The sequence below is a fragment of the Entelurus aequoreus genome, linkage group LG11 (assembly GCF_033978785.1).
Source record: "Entelurus aequoreus isolate RoL-2023_Sb linkage group LG11, RoL_Eaeq_v1.1, whole genome shotgun sequence".
Lineage (NCBI taxonomy): Eukaryota > Metazoa > Chordata > Actinopteri > Syngnathiformes > Syngnathidae > Entelurus > Entelurus aequoreus.
The window spans coordinates 13,493,016-13,517,928 of NC_084741.1; the positions used below are offsets into that span (position 1 = coordinate 13,493,016).

Sequence of the window (24,913 nt, forward strand, 5' to 3'; positions counted from 1 at the left end):
ACATATATATATATATATATATATATATATATATATATATATATATATATATATATATATATATATATATATATATATATATATATATATATATATATATATATGCTGTTTTGTACTTGTTTTGATTATTACTATTTATTTGCTTGTATGTTATTGTTGTAAATGTGGAATACTATAAATAAAATAAAATAAAAAAAAACCGTCTTTGTTTCAATTCAAATAGATCAAAAATTCACCTTCCTTACCAGTTAACAGTTAACACCTCGGCACCGGAAGTGGACGCGCCAACAACCGGAAGTGTGTGATAGAATTCGATGGAGTAGACAATTCTTAAAAAATAAATAATTAAATAAATAAAATAATTAGAACATTTCTTTAAAACGCTTTCTACCTCTAACAACAAAAAAACTGTAAAAACTATGATGCTTTGCTCCAAATTTGGATTATTTACGGAACTTGTGTGAGCCTATGCCTTTACACATATATATATATATATGTGTAAAGGTGCTGTTCTGTACTGTTTTTGTACTTGTTTTGATTATTACTATTTATTTGCTTGTATGTTAATGTTGTAAATGTGGAATACTATAAATAAAGGTTTAAAAAAAACACAACAAAAAAACAGTCTTTGTTTCAATTCAAATAGATAAAAAATGAAACTTCCTTAACAGTTAACACCTCGGCACCGGAAGTGGACGCGCCAACAACCGGAAGTGTGACAGGATCCGACATAGTCGTCAATTCTAAAAACAAAACAAAAAAACTCTTTGTTTCAATTCAAATACATCGAAAATCAAACTTCCTTTCTTTGAAGTTGGCATGTGTCACGTCATTTTTTAAATTTATTTTCAATGTGATGACTTAAAGGGGCTGTCTGCAACTACAGTTACATTTTTCAAAGCACAAAATATTAGCAATATAAAATCGGCTAGCTTATGTTAGCATTAGTGGTTTAACAGAACATATGTGTGTTAAAACTGTTTATATTTTTATAAAAAAGTTTGTATTTTTATAAGTTTTATGAGTCCGAGGCGTTTGGCTGCAAAATTGGCTAAAAAGGTTAGCACACTAATGCTAGCAACACGGCACCGGAAGTGGAAGCGCAAACAACCGGAAGTCATTACGGTTTAAAAACCGGAAGAGGGCGTGACATGAAGCTTAAAACGCATTGGAGATTTGGCGCCCCCTAGGCGTCTGTTTAAGTACTGCAAGCAGACCATTTAGTTGTAGAAACAAACCTTTAAAGCAGGGCTGTCCTTAAATCCATAAATACACATAAATAAAAAATGAAGTGAAACCAAATTAAATAAAACAATATAAAATAAAAATCACTCCAGACTGCCATCATCATTTCTACCAAATAAGATCAAGATCTGAATTTGTGGAGCCCAGTTCTTGACGTTTTGTGGCGACTAATCGGAGCAAAGTTTGGCGCTGTGCCACGCCCGCGTCTTACGGCGTAGGACATTTATTTTGGCAATTTACCACCAGCGATATGTGAAATATCTGTCCTTTTAACCGCCACTCATTTGGCCAAAGTCCAGAGGAGAAGTCCGACAAAGTACCACCCCTTTTTTTCGCCGCCAAACCAAGATGGCCGACTTCCTGTCGGTTTCCCCGTATGGGTTCGCAAATGAGACTAAAATAAAGACAAAATCATTGCAAAACATTAACAGACGTATATTTGCATTATTACTGCGTCCAAATGTTAGCATAAAACTTGACATCACAGAGTAGAACATGATATAAAACTATATCGATAGAGACGTAATCGATATCAATAAAGTGTGTTCGGTAAAACGTTCAGTAATTTTTTTTCTTACATGATGAAGATCGGATCGGAATTTGGGCAGGACAGAAAACATGTATTATATGCTAATTAGTAAGGCTGGGCCATAAAATGATATCAATAGAGACGTAATCAATATCAATAAAGTGTGTTCGATAAAATGTTCAATAATTGTTATTCTTACATGTTTAAGATCGGAGTTTGAGCAGGAAAGAAAACATGTATTATATGCTAATTAGTAGGGCTGGGCCATACAACAATATCAATAGAGACGTAATAGATATCAATGAAGTGTGTTCGATAAAAGGTTGAATAATTATTATTCTTACATGATGAAGATCGGAGTTTGGGCAGGCAATAAAACATGTATTATATAAAAATTAGTAGGGCTTGACTATAAAAACGATATCATAAGAGACGTAATCGATATCAATAAAGTGTGTTCGATAAAATGTTCAATCATTTCTATTCTTACATGATGGTGATCAGAGTTTGGGCAGGAAAGAAAACATGTATTATATGCTAATTAGTAGGGCTGGGCCATACAACAATATCAATAGAGACGTAATCGACATCAATGAAGTGTGTTCGATAAAAGGTTGAATAATTATTATTCTTACATGATGAAGATCGGAGTTTGGGCAGGCAAGAAAACATGTATTATATAAAAATTTGTAGGGCTTGACCATAAAAACAATATCAATAGAGACGTAATCGATATCAATAAAGTGTGTTCGTTAAAACGTTCAATCATTTCTATTCTTACATGATGGCGATCAGAGTCTGGGCAGGAAAGAAAACATGTATTATATGCAAATTAGTAGGGCTGGGCCATAAAACAATATAATTAGAGACGTAATCAATATCAATAAAGTGCGTTCGATAAAACGTTCAGTAATTTTTATTCTTACATGATGAAGATCGGAGTTTGGGCAGGAAAGAAAACATGTATTATATGCAAATTAGTAGGGCTGGGCCATAAAACGATATCAATAGAGACGTAATCGATATCAATAAAGAGTGTTCGATAAAACGTTCAATCATTTCTATTCTTACATGATGAAAATCGGGGTTTGGGCAGGCAAGAAAACATGTATTACATGCAAATTAGTAGGGCTTGACCATAAAAACGATATCAATAGAGACGTCATTGATATCAATAAAGCGTGTACGATAAAACGTTCAATCATTTCTATTCTTACATGATGGCGATCTGTGTTTGGGCAGGAAAGAAAACATGTACTATATGCTAATTAGTAGGGCTATGCCATAAAAAGATATCAATAGAGATGTAATCGATATCAATAAAGTGTGTTCGATAAAAGATTCAATAATTGTAATTTTTACATGATGAAGATCGGAATTTGGGCAGGAAAGAAAACATGTATTATGTGCGAATTAGTATGGCTGGGCTATACAACGATATCAATAGAGACGTAATCGATATTAACAAAGTGTGTTCGATAAAAACATTCAATAATTGTTATTTTACATGATGAAGATCGGAGTTTGGGCAGAAAACATGTATTATAAGCTAATTAGTAGAGTTGGGCCATAAAACGGTATCAATAGAGACGTAATCGATATCAATAAAGTGTGTTCGATAAAAGGTTCAATAATTGTTATTCTTATATGATGAAAATCGGAGTTTGGGCAGGAAAGGAAACTTGTGTTATATGCTAATTAGTAGAGTTGGGCCATAAAACGATATCAATAGAGACGTAATCGATATCAACAACGTGTGTTCAATAAAAGGTTCAATACTTATTTTTCTTACATGATGGCAATCTGTGTTTGGGCAGGCAAGACAACATGTACAATATTATATAACAATTAGTAGGGCTTGACCATAAAAACGATATCAATAGAGACGTAATCGCTATCAATGAAGTGTGTTCGATAAAATGTTCAAAAATTGTTATTCTTACATGATTAAGACTGGAGTTTGGGCAGGAAAAAGACATGTATTCTATGCAAATTAGTAGGGCTGGGCCATAAAACGATATCAATAGAGACGTAATCGATATCAATAAAGTGTGTTCGATAAAATGTTCAATAATTGTTATTCTTACATGATGAAGATCGGAATTTGGGCAGGAAAGAAAACATGTATTATATGCGAATTAGTATGGCTGGGCTATAAAACGATATCAATAGAGACGTAATCGATATCAACAAAGTGTGTTTGATAAAATGTTCAATAATTGTTATTCTTACATGATGAAGATCGGAGTTTGGGCAGGCAAGAAAACATGTATTTTATGCAAATTAGTAGGGCTGGGCCATAAAACGATATCAATAGAGATGTAATCGATATCAACAAAGTGTGTTCGATAAAAGGTTTAAATAATTATTATTCTTACATGATGAAAATCGGAGTTTGGGCAGGCAAGAAAACATGTATTATATGCAAATTGGTAGGGCTGGGCCATAAAACGATATCAATAGAGACGTAATCGATATCAATAACGTGTGTTCGGTAAAATGTTCAATAATTGTTATTCTTACATGATGAAGATCGGAGTTTGGGCAGGCAAGAAAACATGTATTATATGCAAATTAGTAGGGCTGGGCCATAAAACGATATCAATAGAGATGTAATCGATATCAACACAGTGTGTTCGATAAAAGGTTTAAATAATTATTATTCTTACATGATGAAAATCGGAGTTTGGGCAGGCAAGAAAACATGTATTATATGCAAATTAGTAGGGCTGGGCCATAAAACGATATCAATAGAGACGTAATCGATATCAATAAAGTGTGTTCGATAAAATGTTCAATAATTGTTATTCTTACATGATGAAGATCGGAGTTTGGGCAGGCAAGAAAACATGTGTTATATGCAAATTAGTAGGGCTGGGCCATAAAACGATATCAATAGAGATGTAATCGATATCAACAAAGTGTGTTCGATAAAAGGTTTAAATAATTATTATTCTTACATGATGAAAATCGGAGTTTGGGCAGGCAAGAAAACATGTATTATATGCAAATTGGTAGGGCTGGGCCATAAAACGATATCAATAGAGACGTAATCGATATCAATAAAGTGTGTTCGATAAAATGTTCAATAATTGTTATTCTTACATGATGAAGATCGGAGTTTGGGCAGGCAAGAAAACATGTATTATATGCAAATTAGTAGGGCTGGGCCATAAAACGATATCAATAGAGATGTAATCGATATCAACAAAGTGTGTTCGATAAAAGGTTTGAATAATTATTATTCTTACATGATGAAAATCGGAGTTTGAGCAGGCAAGAAAACATGTATTATATGCAAATTAGTAGGGCTGGGCCATAAAACGATATCAATAGAGACGTAATCGATATCAATAAAGTGTGTTCGATAAAATGTTCAATAATTGTTATTCTTACATGATGAAGATCGGAGTTTGGGCAGGCAAGAAAACATGTATTATATGCAAATTAGTAGGGCTGGGCCATAAAACGATATCAATAGAGACGTAATCGATATCAATAAAGTGTGTTCGATAAAATGTTCAATAATTGTTATTCTTACATGATGAAGATCGGAGTTTGGGCAGGAAACATGTATTATAAGCTAATTAGTAGAGTTGGGCCATAAAACGATATCAATAGAGACGTAATCGAAGGCAATAAAGTGTGTTCGATAAAATGTTCAATCATTTCTATTCTTACATGATGAAGATCGGCGTTTGGGCAGGCAAGAAAACATGTATTATATGCTAATTAGTAGGGCTGGGCCATAAAACGATATCAATAGAGACGTAATCGATATCAATATAGTGTGTTCGATAAAATGTTCAATAATTGTTATTCTTACATGATGAAGATCGGAGTTTGGGCAGGCAAGAAAACATGTATTATATGCAAATTAGTAGGGCTGGGCCATAAAACGATATCAATAGAGACATAATCGATATCAATAAAGTGTGTTCGATAAAATGTTCAATAATTGTTATTCTTTCATGATGAAAATCGGAGTTTGGGCAGGCAAGAAAACATGTATTATATGCAAATTAGTAGGGCTGGGCCATAAAACGATATCAATAGAGACGTAATCGATATCAATAAAGTGTGTTCGATAAAATGTTCAATAATTGTTATTCTTACATGATGAAGATCGGAGTTTGGGCAGGCAAGAAAACATGTATTATATGCAAATTAGTAGGGCTGGACCATAAAACGATATCAATAGAGATGTAATCGATATCAATAAAGTGTGTTCAATAATTGTTATTCTTACATGATGAAGATCGGAGTTTGGGCAGGCAAGAAAACATGTATTATACGCAAATTAGTAGGGCTGGGCCATAAAACGATATCAATAGAGATGTAATCGATATCAACAAAGTGTGTTCGATAAAAGGTTTAAATAATTATTATTCTTACATGATGAAAATCGGAGTTTGGGCAGGCAAGAAAACATGTATTATATGCAAATTGGTAGGGCTGGGCCATAAAACGATATCAATAGAGACGTAATCGATATCAATAAAGTGTGTTCGATAAAATGTTCAATAATTGTTATTCTTACATGATGAAGATCGGAGTTTGGGCAGGCAAGAAAACATGTATTATATGCAAATTAGTAGGGCTGGGCCATAAAACGATATCAATAGAGACGTAATTGATATCAATAAAGTGTGTTCGATAAAATGTTCAATAATTGTTATTCTTACATGATGAAGATCGGAGTTTGGGCAGGCAAGAAAACATGTATTATATGCAAATTAGTAGGGCTGGGCCATAAAACGATATCAATAGACGTAATCGATATCAATAAAGTGTGTTGGATTAAAGGTTAAATAATTCTTCTTCTTCTTTGCTGCGTAGCAAGGTTGGTTGCATGAACAAATGATGGCTAATGTGTGAAAGAGTGAATGGTCGTTAGTGATCTGTGCCGTGGCGATGAGTCCAGGACCAGCGAGTCCAGGACCAGAGAGTCCAGGACCTGGTCTTTCAGCCTATAAGGTTGAGATCACCTTATTGGGGCTTTCTGTGAGACTGCCTGTTCGAAACCTGTAGGAAATGGGCAGGAGCAGGTTGTTCTTCTTCAAGGCTTGCACGCGGCTCAGCGTCTCCTCGTCCAGCGCCGAGTAGCAGCGGCGAGCGTAGTCCAGCAGCTTCTCTTTGGACGGGTCGAACTCGCCCACCAGCGCCACCTTCTCCGGCGCCACCAGCAGCAGCTCGGCGATGGGCGTGGTGGACGCCACCGTGTTGCGGTCCACGCCGTGGATCTGGAAGGCCTTGGACATGTTCTTCAGGCGCTGGAAGGTGAGGAGGATCTTCTTGTAGCGGAAGAGCACCCCGGCGGCGTCTTTGACTGCGGGGGCGGCACATGAGAGGATGAGCGACCACAGCCAGGTGAGAAAATACAAACCCCAAAAGCAGTGAAGTTGTCACGTTGTGTAAATGCTAAATAAAAAGAGACTACAACAAATCCTTTTCAACTTACATTCAATTGAATAGACTGCAAAGACAAGATATTTCATGTTCACACTGAGAAACTTTGTTTTTTTTTGCAAATATTAGCTCATTTGGAATTTGATGCCTGCAACATGTTTCAAAAAAGCTGGCACAAGTGGCAAAAAAGACCGAGAAAGTTGAGGAATGCTCATCAAAACACTTATTTGGAACATCCCACAGGTGAACAGGCTAATTGGGAACAGGTGGGTGCCATGATTGGAGCTTCCATGAAATGTTCAGTCGTTCACAAACAAGGACGGGGCGAGGGTCACCACTTTGTCAACAAATGCCTGAGCAAATTGTTTAAGAACAACATTTCTCAACCAGCTACTGCAAGGAATTTAGGGATTTCGCCATCTACGCTCCGTAATATCATCAAAAGGTTCAGAGAATCTGGAGACATCACTGCAGGTAAGCCATGATATTACGGACCTCGGATCCCTCAGGCAGTACTGCATCAAAAAGCGACATCGGCGTGTAAAGGATATCGCCACATGGGTTAAGGAACACTTCAGAAAACCACTCTTAGTAACTACAGTTGGTCGCTACATCTGTAAGTGCAAGTTAAAACTCAAAGCCAAAGCCATTTATCAACAACACCCAGAAACCCTGCCGGCTTCGCTGGGCCCGAGCTCATCTAAGATGGACTGATGCAAAGTGGAAAAGTGTTCTGTGGTCTGACGAGTCCACATTTCAAATTGTTTTTGGAAACTGTGGACGTCGTGTCCTCCGGACCAAAGAGGAAAAGAACCATCCGGATTGTTCTAGGCGCAAAGTGTGTGATGGTATAGGGGTGTATTAGTGGCCAAGACATGGGTAACTTACACATCTGTGAAGGCACCATTAATGCTGAAAGGTACATACAGGTTTTGGAGCAACATATGTTGCCATCCAAGCAACGTTACCATGGACGCCCCTGCTTATTTCAGCAAGACAATGCCAAGCCACGTGATACATCAACGTGGCTTCATAGTAAAAGAGTGCGGGTACTAGACTGGCCTGCCTGTAGTCCAGACATTGAAAATGTGTGGCGCATTATGAAGCCTAAAATAGCACAAGGGAGACCCCCGGACTGTTGAACAACTTAAGCTGTACATCAAGCAAGAATGGGAAAGAATTCCACTTCAAAAATGTGTCTCCTCAGTTCCCAAACCTTTACTGAGTGTTGTTAAAAGGAAAGGCCATGTAACACAGTGGTGAACATGCCCTTTCCCAACTACATTGGCACGTGCTGCACCCATGAAATTCTAAGTTAATTATTATTTGCAAAAAAAAAAAAAAAAGTTTGTGAGTTTGAACATCAAATATGTTGTCTTTGCAGTGCATTGAACTGAATATGGCTTGAAAAGGATTTGCAAATCATTGTATTCCGTTTATATTTACATCTAACACAATTTCCCAACTCATATGGAACGGGGGTTTGTAAAAAAACTCTCCATATCCCACAATTGTCATCCGATTCGAACCGTTCCAACATCCCCACCCTGGACATCCAAGCAAGCCAACATGTTTCCTGGTTCCCAAAATTCCCAGATTACCAGGAATTAGCAGGAATTTCCCCCCGTTGAAAATGAAAGGGCAATATAAAAAAGTCTCCATATCCCACATTTCTCATCCGATTTGAACCGTTCCAACATCCCCACCCTCCGTTCACCCTGGACATCCAAGCAAGTCAGCATGTTTCCCGGTTCCCAAAATTCCCAGATTACCCTGCATTACCAGGAATTTCCCCCCATTGAAAATATATAAAAAACTCTCCATATCCCACATTTCTCATCCGATTTCAGTGTTTCCCATAAACTGCCAAGATACCTGTGGCGGTGGGGGCGTGGCTATGGGCGTGGTCACCATGACATCATCGAGTAATTTGCATAATGTACTACAATGATATGATTTTCTCTAAAAAGGCTCAAAAAATGTATACTTACTATTTAATAATAACAGTTTTGTTTTAAACGTCCATACATCCATCCATTTTACAATATAATTACAACTAGGGATGTCCGATAATGGCTTTTTGCCGATATCCGATATTCCGATATTGTCCAACTCTTTAATTAGCGATACCGATATCAATCGATACCGATATCAACCGATATATGCAGTCGTGGAATTAACACATTATTATGCCTAATTTTGACAACCATGTATGGTGAAGATAAGGTACTTTAAAAAAAAATAATAATAATAAGATAACTAAATTAAAAACATTTTCTTGAATAAAAAAGAAAGTAAAACAATATAAAAACAGTTACATAGAAACTAGTAATTAATGAAAATGAGTAAAATTAACTGTTAAAGGTTAGTACTATTAGTGGACCAGCAGCACGCACAATCATGTGTGCTTACAGACTGTATCCCTTGCAGACTGTATTGATATATATTGATATATAATGTAGGAACCAGAATATTGATAACAGAAAGAAATGGGGGGAGGGAGGTTTTTTGGGTTGATGCACTAATTGTAAGTGTATCTTGTGTTTTTTATGTTGATTTAATAAAATAAAAAGAATAAAAAAATTTAAAAAAACGATACAGATAATAAAAAAAACGATACCGATAATTTCCGATATTACATTTTAACGCATTTATCGGCCGATATTATCGGCAGGCGGATATTATCGGACATCCCTAATTACAACACTTTATGTACATATTTATATACAGATTTGAACAATAAGTTATTCACTGAAATATATTTATTAATTGTGGTTCTTACAAAAAATATATTTTATAAAATATAAAAGCTAAAATGTCTCATAAAGCTCTGCCCCTTTAATTAGTGCATACTAAATAATTTAACTTTAGCCTACTACTACAACCATATTATTTACCAGCAACATAAAGTGAAACAGAGGCAGAGGTGTCCTGCCACAGTCAGTAACAAATAAACAGAAAACAGTAGTGGTGGTAGATAGACACAGAGCTTCATCAAACATCCGATCCACTGAACAAAGAGCTCCAAAAATCTTGAACTTTAGACTGCCATCAGTTTTACTCCCTACACTTAACCATGTGTTTCCTACTGCCTGCAGACTTTGCACCCTTTGTTATATTCACATGTTGGGTTTCTAATATAAATACATTTAATAAAGTCAAATACAAATAAGGCAACAAGAGAAGTATCCTACACTTCTCTTTTGTAAAGTAAATCTGAACAGCCGATACGGGCATCTACATCAACTATATGATTTGCCTGAGAAGCTGGACAGGACAAAAAAATATATATATATTATTTTTTTTAAATTTTTATTTGTGGCGGACGTAATTCTTTCGTGGCGGGCCGCCACAAATAAATGAATGTGTGGGAAACACTGGATTTGAACCGTTCCAACACACCCTGGACATTTGAGCATTTCATTTCCAATCAGGTGTATCGGCAGTTAGCACACATAGGGCATTTACAGTTATTATAATTTTTTTTTATGATTATTTTTTTATATATTAATTTATTTTAAATGGACGTATTATTTTTATTGCACTTGTTGGGGTAAAAACAGCACATTTGATGTATGTTTGACAACTCCTGTCTGGGAATCAATAAAGAAATGTTAAAAGCAAGAAAGGAGGTACTCAGCTGGTACCTCGTTGGCGCTCTTTAAGGCCTCGGAATATACGCCTTCTCTTCAACTGCTGCCTGTTGATGCTGATGCCGTCGTCGGCAGGGAGCATTTCCTCCTCCTGCAGGAAGCCCTCATGCCCCACGTACTCTTCGCCTTCTCCCAGCAGGACAAAAGAATCTGAGGCAAACAAACAAGCGCTCCACTCTTGTTTCCATGGCAACGTTGTGCGTGGTTAGATCTGTGTTACCCGGAGTTAAGTTGCGATGGCCGTTTAGCCTGGCGGCGCCGCTGCTGCTGCCGCCGCCACCGCTGCTGCTGGTTGAATTCCCAGCAGTGGCGAGGCCTTGGAAGAGCGCCTGGGACTGTGCGGAGGTGAAGAGTGTGTTCATGGAGGCCAGGTGGTTGGTCATGGCGTTGGACACGTGGTTCTTGGTGGGGGTCGCAGCGGGAGCAGACGGCCTTCGCTGGAAAAACTGCTGGGGGGGAAAGTGTGGCGGGTCTGTGGTCTGTTGTTCTACAAGAACAATACATACATATTTGTAATATATAAATACATACATATTTGTAATATATAAATACATACATATTTGTAATATATTAATACATACATATTTGTAATATATAAATACATACATATTTGTAATGTAATATATAAATACATACATATTTGTAATATATGTAATATATAAAAACATATATATTTGTAATATATAAATACATACATATTTGTAATATATGTAATATATAAAAACATATATATTTGTAATATATAAATACATACATATTTGTAATATATGTAATATATAAATACATACATATTTGTAATGTGATGTATAAATACATACATATTTGTAATAAATACATACATACATATTTGTAATATATAAATACATACATATTTGTAATATGATATATAAATACATACCGGTACATATTTGTAATATATGTAATATATAAATAAATACATATTTGTAATGTAATATATAAATACATACATATTTGTAATGAGATATATAAATACATACATATTTGTAATATATAAATACATACATATTTGCAAAATATAAATACATACATATTTGTAATATATAAATACATACATATTTGTAATGTAATATATAAATACATACATATTTGTAATATATGTAATATATAAAAACATATATATTTGTAATATATAAATACATACATATTTGTAATATATGTAATATATAAAAACATATATATTTGTAATATATAAATACATGCATATTTGTAATATATGTAATATATAAATACATACATATTTGTAATATATGTAATATATAAATACATACATATTTGTAATGTGATGTATAAATACATACATATTTGTAATAAATAAATACATACATATTTGTCAGTCTACCCCAGGGCAGCTGTGGCTACGAAAGTAGCTTACCACCACCAGGTGTGAATGAATGATGGGTTTTTAACATGTAAAGCGACTTTGGGTACTTAGAAAAGCGCTATATAAATCCCAGTTATTATTATTATTATATTTGTAATATATAAATACATACATATTTGTAATATGATATATAAATACATACCGGTACATATTTGTAATGTATGTAATATATAAATAAATACATATTTGTAATATATAAATACATACATATTTGTAATAAATAAATACATACATATTTGTAATATATAAATACATACATATTTGTAATATGATATATAAATACATACCGGTACATATTTGTAATATATGTAATATATAAATAAATACATATTTGTAATGTAATATATAAATACATACATATTTGTAATGAGATATATAAATACAGACATATTTGTAATATATAAATACATACATATTTGCAAAATATAAATACATACATATTTGTAATATATAAATACATACATATTTGTAATGTAATATATAAATACATATATATTTGTAATATATAAATACATACATATTTGTAATATATGTAATATATAAAAACATATATATTTGTAATATATAAATACATGCATATTTGTAATATATAAATACATGCATATTTGTAATATATGTAATATATAAATACATACATATTTGCAAAATATAAATACATACATATTTGTAATATATAAATACATACATATTTGTAATGTAATATATAAAAACATATATATTTGTAATATATAAATACATACATATTTGTAATATATGTAATATATAAAAACATATATATTTGTAATATATAAATACATGCATATTTGTAATATATAAATACATGCATATTTGTAATATATGTAATATATAAATACATACATATTTGTAATGTGATGTATAAATACATACATATTTGTAATAAATAAATACACACATATTTGTAATATATAAATACATACATATTTGTAATATGATATATAAATACATACATATTTGTAATATATGTAATATATAAATAAATACATATTTGTAATATATAAATACATACATATTTGTAATATATGTAATGTATAAAAACATATATACTTGTAACATATAAATACATACATATTTGTAATATATGTAATATATAAATACATACATATTTCTAATAAATAAATACATACATATTTGTAATATACAAATACATATATATTTGTAATATACAAATACATATATATTTTTAATATGATGTATAAATACATACACATTTGTAATATATATAATATATAAATACATACGTATTTGTAATAAATAAATACATACATATTTGTAATATACAAATACATATATATTTGTAATATACATTATGTAATATATAAATACATGCATGTTTGTAATATAATATATGTAATATATAAATACTGTACATACATATTTGTAATGTATGTAATATATAAATACATACATATTTGTAATATGTCTTTTTAAAGAAAATCAGGCAGTAAGGGAGGAAGGTATGAAGGTAACCAAACAAAAATTTTTACATTTTGATTAATGTCATACTTAGGAGTATTCATTTAGTGTAATATCAATAATTACAATAAGTATTCACACTTTCATGACACCCTATGATATTCATATAAGAGTACTTTTATGAAAATGCATAATTCATCTACCAGTGTACTTTTATGAGAATACATATTTCAAGTGTACTTTTATGAGAATACATATTTCATTTACCAGTGTACTTTTATGAGAATACATATTTCAAGTGTACTTTTATGAGAATACATATTTCATTTACCAGTGTACTTTTATGAGAATACATATTTTCATCTACCAGTGTACTTTTATGAGAATACATATTTTCATCTACCAGTGTACTTTTATGAGAATACATATTTCAAGTGTACTTTTATGAGAATACATATTTTCATCTACCAGTGTACTTTATGAGAATACATATTTCAAGTGTACTTTTAGGAGAATATATAATTCAAGTGAATTTTTACGAGAATACATATTTCAAGTGTACTTTTAGGAGAATATACAGTTCAAGTGTACTTTTACGAGAATACATATTTCAATTGTACTTTTACGAGAATACATATTTCAAGTGTACTTTCATGAGAATACATATTTCAAGTGTACTTTTATGAGAATATACATATCAAGTGTACTTTTCCGATAATACATATTTCAAGTGTACTTTTATGAGAATACATATTTCAAGTGTACTTTTACGAGAATATATAATCCATCCTACCAGTGCACTTTTAGGAGAATACATATTACAAGTGTACTTTTAGGAGAATACATATTTTCAAGTTTACTTTTAGGAGAATATATAATTCAAGTGAACTTTTACGAGAATACATATTTCAAGTGTACTTTTATGAGAATATACAGTTCAAGTGTACTTTTACGAGAATACATATTTCAAGTGTACTTTTATGAGAATACATATTTCAAGTGTACTTTTATGAGAATATATAATTCAAGTGCTGCGATAAGGTGGCGACTTGTCCAGGGTGTACCCCGCCTTCCGCCCGATTGTAGCTGAGATAGGCTCCAGCGCCCCTGCGACCCCGAAGGGAATAAGCGGTAGAAAATGGATGGATGTATATAATTCAAGTGAACTTTTACGAGAATACATATTTCAAGTGTACTTTTATGAGAATACATATTTCAAGTGTACTTTTATGAGAATACATATTTCAAGTGTACTTTTACGAGAATATATAATCCATTCTACCAGTGCACTTTTAGGAGAATACATATTACAAGTGTACTTTTAGGAGAATACATATTTTCAAGTTTACTTTTATGAAAATACATATTTCAATTGTACTTTTATGAGAATACATATTTCAAGTGTACTTTTATGAGAATACATATTTCAAGTGTACTTTTTTGAGAATACATATTTCCATTGTACTTTTATGAGAATACATATTTCAAGTGTACTTTTAGGAGAATAATTATTTTCAAGTGTACTTTTAGGAGAACACATAATCCATCCTACCCGCAGGACGTTCCTCCTGTCTCCTTGGTCTCCAGGAGAACCTTCTGGGCTCGTAGTCCTGGTTCTTGGTGGAGGCGATGAAACGTTCCAGCTGACAGCGAAGGAAGTCCCGCTCCTCTTCCAGGTCCTGGATCCTCTTCTGCAGCCAGGAGTTCTTCTCCGCAGAGATCTGCAGCTGCGTGCGCAGGCTGCTGACCAGCATGTAGGAGCGGCCAGCAGGGGGCGCACACTCTGAGAAGGACCACCAGGTTGTTGTTGTTATTCAAATATGGAAGTGACAGGAAAACAAGATTTAAAATTGTTCACCCTCAAAGCTTGTGTCAGTTTGGTTGAAGAATCCTTGCTGCTCAAAGTGGTTTTCTTCCAGTGGTATTGTGATCTCATAAATCTCTTCATTCTTGGGAGCTTCACAGGAGGGAAAAAGCACAAGAATAAGTGTTTTTGATGGGAACATTATTATGAATAATAATAAAAATGATATTTACTCTGCAAGTGTAGCGTGCCTGAGTGGTTGTTGGAGGCAGCATCAGACCTGTCTCCATTCTCCATCACTGTCTGCCAGAGGTGGGACCAAGTCATTGCTTTGCAAGTCCCAAGTAAGTCTCAAGTCTTTGCCCTCAAGTCCCGAGTCAAGACAGGCAAGTCCCGAGTCAAGTCCAAAGTCAAGACTGGAAAGTCTCAAGTCAAGTCACAAGTCCTGCATTTTGAGTTTCGAGTCCTTTCAAGTCCTTTTAACCACAGACTGATATTTTTACACAGATTGTGTATGCTTTTAAACCGCTGTATTTATTTATTAAAACAAGTGCATTTGAAATAGCAGGAAAAAAATGGTACTGACATTGCAATTCATAATAGCACTATTAACCAGTCATTTTAATAGTTTAAACAATTTTAAACATTTAACTCATTCCTTTACAGAATAAACACATTTGCAAAAACAAGTGCAACTGTACTTATTTGTACAAAAGTGTTAACATTGTATTTCCATGGCATATTGCATTGTAACTAGTTCCACAGCAGTTTCTATTCTGTTCTTACCTTATCTCATTGATCTCATCTCATACTGTATGTGTGTTTATGTGTGCGTACACATGAAAAACATAACAAATACATGAACATAACAATGAACAGAGTTGTACTTTTTATATGTCAGGGCCCTATGCAATATGTACACATATTCTTAATATAGTATACATTTTAACTGACCTTTATTTGACTATGTCTGTCTTTTTGTAGGTGGCTAAAATACGCGGTGCTGCTGACCGCCGTCTAACGTTGTTACTGTGTGTGATACATTGACTAACGTAACGTTATGTATAGGTACCTCATGCAACCCTGCTTAAAAAAAATCACTTGACAAAAAGTATGAATAAGGTAGCAAACTGCACTGGACGCAACATATTGCTGTGTTTGAAATTATGTTATAACCATAGACATTTTATAAGTAGACGCAGTATTGGTTGCTGTGACGCGAGCAAATTGCATCTTGAAGTGGTGATGAGGAGCCGGCGAGCAGCCTAAACTGACAGTTGACAGGTAGAAAACAAAGATGGTGTTCAGCGTTTTCCTGCTCAAATGAGCGGACTGTTGAAAATAGGAATCGGGGGATTACTTTTCACAAGTAAGATTTAACATTAATGTACTATTGGTTGTATTTTATGAAAATAACATTACCACAGAGTTGAGAAGGAGCAAAGATCTTCAATATTTGTATGTGAAAATCACAAATAAATCTTCTGGGGGAGGATGACGCCCCTTACAGGGGTTTGGTTTACAAACTTTCAGCCCCACCTAAAACAAAATTCACCAGCCGCCACTGATTATGATGCATTCTCATTTTAGGCAAAATATAAGACAATACTTTCTTAACAGTATAATTGTAACCAGGAATAAGTCTTCAAGTAACAATATTCAAATACTAACATTGTTGGGTAAAACAGCATTTGGTTTTATTCTGAATCCAGTGAAACAGATTGGTGGTTTTAGCTGATATAAAGACTTTCAGGTGTTTATATATGTTTAAGTATTTGGCAGACGCTTTTATCCAAAGCGACATACATAAAAAATACATATATAACAATCACTGTAAACATGATCATTTAAGGGAAGAATGTAATAGAAAATATCAATACAAAGTGTCAAGACAGAATAAACTCTCTGCTGCTGCAGCAACAGAGATACGGTCTATAAGATATATAGATATCTAATGTATTCATACATTGTTTATGTAGGATATACGCATGTATATATAACGTAATTATATTGTTTCTTCAACTTAAAAATAGCTGACCGTTTTTTTCCCCCTTCTCTGGGCTTATATTCCCAGTTTTGATCTCGGACGTCTGGTCACTTATAGCATATAAGAATATTGTATTACTGTTAAGCAAACTATGAATAATAAAACATGTGTCCGTTATCATAGCTACACGTATGACAAAAAGCGCGTGAAAATGAGTGGTATTCAGTGAGGTAAGATGAATTAAATGCGCTGACAGTTGATTGCTCCTGCCAAATGAATTGCACTGAGTGGAGCGGATCACCACTCCAAGATGGCGGCCCCGCGTCTCGTCTGCGCCAGTAAGCAGTAGCGCTCGATGCTGCGTCTACTTATAAGATGTATATGGTTATGACGTTAGCAGTGAGTTTACAGCCTCACTGATTTAACTACACAGCAAATAAAAGTCATGTTACTTAGCCAATAAACGTTATCTTACATTCAAAACTTACCCTTCTTTGTGCAACTTCAAATGTCGAACGAAGTTGGAAGTTGTTGCGTCTCCGTCTGTAATATTCGAACTGCGTGATTTGCATACGGCAATTCGTTTTTTGTTGACCAAGTCGTAGTTTTTATACCAAAACGAAACCAACTTTGGTATAAATCTTTCTCACTGCCGCGTTGTTTGACAACTGTTGTTCATTGGTTGTCCTGCAATTTGATTGGCTGAATGCTGTGGGATGAAAACAATGTAGATCTAATTTGATTGGCTGTTGTACTGAGAGCACACACGCTGACAGGCAGCACACACGCTGATAGATAGACAGACACGTACAAAATGAAAGCTACGGAGCGCTCCCAAATAACTTTTTAAACTTTAGGTTTTGGGGAAAGTAGCAAGTCATGTCAAGTCAAAAGGCTCAAGTCCAAGTGAAGTCACAAGTCATTGATATTAAAGTCTAAGTCGAGTTGCAAGTCTCTTTACATTTTGTCAAGTCGAGTCTAAAGTCATCAAATTCATGACTCGAATCTGACTCGAGTCCAAGTCATGTGACTCGAGTCCACACCTCTGCTGTCTGCAAATATTCACCTTCTTCACAACTACCAACATGATTGTACAGCACATCAACACCTTCAGAGGACATTCTGTCTAACATGTCAATAACATGTGTGTAACATTTCAATAACATGTGTCTAAAATGTCAATAACATGTAAATAACATGTCAATAGCATGTGTCCAACATGTCAATAACATGTGTCTAACATTTCAATAACATGTGTCTAACATGTCAATAACATGTGTCTAACATGTCAATAACATGTGTCTAACATGTCAATAACATGTCAATAGCATGTGTCTAACATGTCAATAACATGAGTCTAACATGTCAATAACATGTGTGTAACATTTCAATAACATGTGTCTAACATGTCAATAACATGTGTCTAACATGTCAATAACATGTGTCTAACATTTCAATAACATGTGTCTAACATGTCAATAACATGTGTCTAACATGTCAATAACATGTGTCTAACATGTCAATAACACGTGTCTAACATGTCAATAACATGTGCCTAACATGTCAATAGCATGTGTCTAACATGTCAATAGCATGTGTCTAACATGTCAATAGCATGTGTCTAACATGTCAATAGCATGTGTCTAACATGTCAATAACATGTGTCTAACATGTCAATAGCATGTGTCTAACATGTCAATAACATGTGTCTAACATTTCAATAACATGTGTCTAACATGTCAATAACATGTCAATAACATGTGTCTAACATGTCAATAACATGTGTCTAACATGTCAATAACATGTGTGTAACATTTCAATAACATGTGTCTAACATGTCAATAACATGTGTCTAACATGTCAATAACATGTGTCTAACATTTCAATAACATGTGTCTAACATGTCAATAACATGTGTCTAACATTTCAATAACATGTGTCTAACATGTCAATAACATGTGTCTAACATGTCAATAGCATGTGTCTAACATGTCAATAGCATGTGTCTAACATGTCAATAGCATGTGTCTACCATGTCAATAACATGTGTCTAACATGTCAATAACATGTGTCTAACATGTCAATAGCATGTGTGTAACATTTTAATAACATGTGTCTAACATGTCAATAACACGTGTATAACATTTCAATAACATGTGTCTAACATGTCAATAACATGTGTGTAACATTTCAATAACATGTGTCTAACATGTCAATAGCATGTGTCTAACATGTCAATAACATGTGTCTAACATGTCAATAGCATGTGTCTAACATGTCAATAACATGTGTCTAACATGTCAATAGCATGTGTCTAACATGTCAATAGCATGTGTCTAACATGTCAATAACATGTGTGTAACATTTCAATAACATGTTTCTAACATGTCAATAGCACATGTCTAACATGTCAATAGCATGTGTCTAACATGTCAATAGCATGTGTCTAACATGTCAATAACATGTGTCTAACATGTCAATAGCATGTGTCTAACATGTCAATAGCATGTGTCTAACATGTCAATAGCATGTGTCTAACATGTCAATAACATGTGTCTAACATGTCAATAGCATGTGTCTAACATGTCAATAACATGTGTCTAACATGTCAATAGCATGTGTCTAACATGTCAATAACATGTGTCTAACATTTCAATAACATGTGTCTAACATGTCAATAACATGTGTGTAACATGTCAATAGCATGTGTCTAACATGTCAATAACATGTGTCTAACATGTCAATAGCATGTGTCTAACATGTCAATAACATGTGTCTAACATGTCAATAGCATGTATCTAACATGTCAATAGCATGTGTCTAACATGTCAATAGCATGTGTCTAACATGTCAATAACATGTGTCTAACATGTCAATAGCATGAGTCTAACATGTCAATAGCATGTGTCTAACATGTCAATAGCATGTGTCTAACATGTGTCTAACATGTCAATAACATGTGTCTAACATGTCAATAAAATGTGTCTAACATGTCAATAACATGTGTGTAACATTTCAATCACATGTGTCTAACATGTCAATAACATGTGTCTAACATTTCAATAACATGTGTCTAACATGTCAATAACATGTGTCTAACATGTCAATAGCATGTGTCTAACATGTCAATAACATGTGTCTAACATGTCAATAACATGTGTCTAACATGTCAATAGCATGTGTCTAACATGTCAATAGCATGTGTCTAACATGTCAATAGCATGTGTCTAACATCTCAATAGCATGTGTCTAACATGTCAATAACATGTGTCTAACATGTCAATAGCATGAGTCTAACATGTCAATTGCATGTGTCTAACATGTCAATAGCATGTGTCTAACATGCCAATAGCATGTGTCTAACATGTCAATAACATGTGTCTAACATGTCAATAGCATGAGTCTAACATGTCAATTGCATGTGTCTAACATGTCAATAGCATGTGTCTAACACAGGGGTCACCAACCTTTTGGAAACCAAGAGCTACTTCTTGGGTACTGATTAATGCGAAGGGCTACCAGTTTGATACACACTTAAATAAATTGTCAGAAATAGCCAATTTGCTCAATTTACCTTGAACTCCATGTTATTATTAATAATTAATGATATTTATCTTTGTGGAAACACTGATCATCTTAATGATTTCTCACAATAAATATATATAGAAACGGATCAATATCAATATGCAACACTTTATTTTTATATTTTCTCTAAGTGCACATTTTTCAAATTGAACATTTTCAAATGATGACTTCTAAGACAGTCTTGGGAAATCACAATATCCCATTTTAACTAGCTAGCCACTAATATTTTTGAACAAATGATGAATGACTTTGCACCATGTTTGTACAAATAATAACTCATGTCAAATACCAAAGTCAACTCTCAAATGTTGAAATAAATCATGTCACACTTTGAACTGGACACCAAATCTGTTATCTGTTTCTTTGTCAGTTAGTGAAGACCAAGTCTTTCAAACATTTTCTTGGATTTTCAAATTCTATTTGAGTTTTGTCTCTCTTAGAATTAAAAATGTCGAGCAAAGCGAGATCAGCTTGCTAGTAAATAAATGAAATTAAAAAATAGGTAAGTGCTGCTATTTGAGCTATTTTTAGAACAGGCCAGCGGGCCTGGTTTAACATGTCAATAACATCATAGTGACACCATACTTTATCATAGTGACACCACACTTTATCATAGTGACACCACACGTTATCATAGTGAAACCACACTTTATCATAGTGACACTACACTTTATGATAATGACACCACACTTTATGATAGTGACGCCACACTTTGATAGTGACGACACACTTATGATAATGACACGACACTTTAAGATAGTGACACCATACTTTATGAGTGACACTACACTTTATCATAGTGACACTACACTTTATGATAGTGACACCACACTTCATGATAGTGACACAACACTTTATGATAGTGACACTACACTTTATCATAGTGACACCACACTTTATGATAGTGACACTACACTTTATCATAGTGACACCACACTTTAAGATAGTGACACCATACTTTATGACAGTGACACCACACTTCATGATAGTGACAGTACACCTTATAATAGTGACACTACACTTCATGATAGTGATACTACACTTTATCATAGTGACACTACACTTTATGATGGTGACACTACACTTTATGATAGTGACACTACACTTTATCATAGTGACACCACACTTTATCATAGTGACACTACACTTTATCATAGTGACACTAGACTTTGTCATAGTGACACCAAACTTTGTCATAGTGACACCACATTTTGATAGTGACACTACACTTTGTCATAGTGACACCACACTTTGATAGTGACACCACACTTTGATAGTGACACCACACTTTATGATAGTGACACCACCCTTTATGATAATGACACTACACTTTATCATAGTGACACTACACTTAATGATAGTGACACCACACTTATAATTTATGATAGTGACACTACACTTTATCATAGTGACGCCACAGTTTATGATAGTGACACTACACTTAATGATAGTGACACCACACTTATAATTTATGATAGTGACACTACACTTTATCATAGTGACACCACAGTTTATGATAGTGACACTACACTTTATGATAGTGACACTACACTTTGATAGTGACACCACACTTTTTGATAGTGACACTACACTTTATCATAGTGACACCACACTTTATGATAGTAACACTACACTTTATGATAGTGACACCATACGTTATGATAGTGATATTACACCTTATGATAGTGACACTACACTTTATGAGAGTGACACTACGCCTTATGATAGTGACACTACACTTTATGATAGTGACACTACACCTTATGATAGTGACAATACACTTTATGATAGTGACACTACACCTTATGATAGTGATACTACATTTATCATAGTGACACCACACTTTATGATAGTGACACCACACTTTATAATAGTGACACTACACATTATGATAGTGACACCACACATTATGACAGTGACACCACACATTATGATAGTGACACCACACTTTATGACAGTGACACCACCCTTTATGATAGTGACACTACACTTAATGATAGTGACACCACACTTATAATTTATGATAGTGACACTACACTTTATCATAGTGACACCACAGTTTATGATAGTGACACTACACTTTATGATAGTGACACTACACTTTATGATAGTGACACCACCCTTTTTGACAGTGACACCACACTTGATCAAAGTGACACTACACTTTATCATAGTGACACCACACTTTATTATAGTAACACTACACTTTATGATAGTGACACCACACATTATGACAGTGACACCACACATTATGATAGTGACACCACACTTTATGACAGTGACACCACCCTTTATGATAGTGACACTACACTTAATGATAGTGACACCACACTTATAATTTATGATAGTGACACTACACTTTATCATAGTGACACCACAGTTTATGATAGTGACACTACACTTTATGATAGTGACACTACACTTTATGATAGTGACACCACCCTTTTTGACAGTGACACCACACTTGATCAAAGTGACACTACACTTTATCATAGTGACACCACACTTTATTATAGTAACACTACACTTTATGATAGTGACACCATACTTTATGATAGTGAAACTACACCTTATGATACTACACCTTATGATAGTGACACTACACTTTATGATAGTGACACTACACCTTATGATAGTGACACTACACCTTATGATAGTGACAGTACACTTTATGATAGTGACACTACACCTTATGATAGTGACACTACACTTTATGATAGTGACACTACATTTATCATAGTGACACCACACTCTATGATAGTGACACTACACATTATTACAGTGACGCCACACATTATGATAGTGACACCACCCTTTATGATAGTGACACTACACTTTATGATAGTGACACTACACTTTATGATAGTGACACTACACCTTATGATAGTGACACTACACTTTATGATAGTGACACTACACCTTATGATAGTGACACTACAGAGTCTAACAGTTAGCCGCTAATAGAGTAACTCATTAAAAAGGGTCAAATAATATGTTCTTCGAATCTTAGTATTTTACATTCGGATATCATGAATCTATTTAATGACAAGCATCACAATAAAGCATACAAACAATAAGCAAAAGTCCGACGGTATACATGTTCTAATTGGACTTCAATGGAGAGGTGTACCTAATGAAAAGTCCGACGGTCTACATGTTCTAATTGGACTTCAATGGAGAGGTGTACCTAATGAAATGTCCGACAGTGTACATGTTCTAATTGGACTTCAATGGAGAGGTGTACCTAATGAAAAGTCCGACGACTCACACATTGATTGACGCGTCTGTTTTAACATGAAGGGGTAAACACCATTAATTTCCTACCGCTTGTCCCTATCGGATGGAGACACAAAAATAATATATAGTTATGACATAATATGTTAGGGACACAGAAGACATGTTTACTATGTGATAACACCTGGCATTAGACTAAGCTGTCAAAATAAAATCACATCTTTTGATGTAATTTTAGTGCATCATTATCTCTGGGGTCACAAAAGTGTACATTTCGGGACGGTACGTACCTTTTTCCGCCGATAATAACCAGATAATAAGCATGTAATACGACGTTATTACTCAGTCATGCCGCCATCTTGTGAGCTCATCCGCTTGCTAACAAGCCAACAATAACCATGTATTTATTATAGAAGGACATTACTTCCGGTTAGGGTGACAAACTTCCGGTTAGTGGGATTTTATTTTATTTTTTAAATTGTCATTTTATTTATTTATTTATTTAATAAAAATACCTGCGATGTAATACATTTAAAGTTATAGTTTGATGTGTGTAATTTTTGTGCCAAACATAATTGTTTTTTAGTTGTGCCAGCTAACAAGCAAGCGAACAACTTCCGGTTGTGATAAC

At 34.0% G+C, this 24,913-nt stretch overlaps 1 protein-coding gene across 2 annotated transcripts; it reads right to left on the bottom strand.

The window, feature by feature from the left end:
* Window positions 1–243: 243 nt before the first annotated feature.
* On the bottom strand, window positions 244–24,913 carry ccdc106a (coiled-coil domain containing 106a). 2 transcript variants are annotated; one of them, XM_062062538.1, is made up of 7 exons: window positions 24,573–24,913; window positions 15,710–15,779; window positions 15,531–15,629; window positions 15,225–15,455; window positions 11,057–11,282; window positions 10,831–10,986; window positions 244–7,103 (listed from the first exon to the last, which is right to left on the bottom strand). In XM_062062538.1, the coding sequence occupies exons 2-7, from the start codon at window positions 15,764–15,766 to the stop codon at window positions 6,745–6,747; spliced, it is 1,128 nt and encodes a 375-aa protein (XP_061918522.1). In that variant the 5' UTR covers window positions 15,767–15,779; window positions 24,573–24,913; the 3' UTR covers window positions 244–6,744. The 2 variants fall into 2 exon arrangements, with proteins under 2 accessions (XP_061918522.1, XP_061918521.1); XM_062062537.1 differs by having other exon boundaries at window positions 11,057–11,323.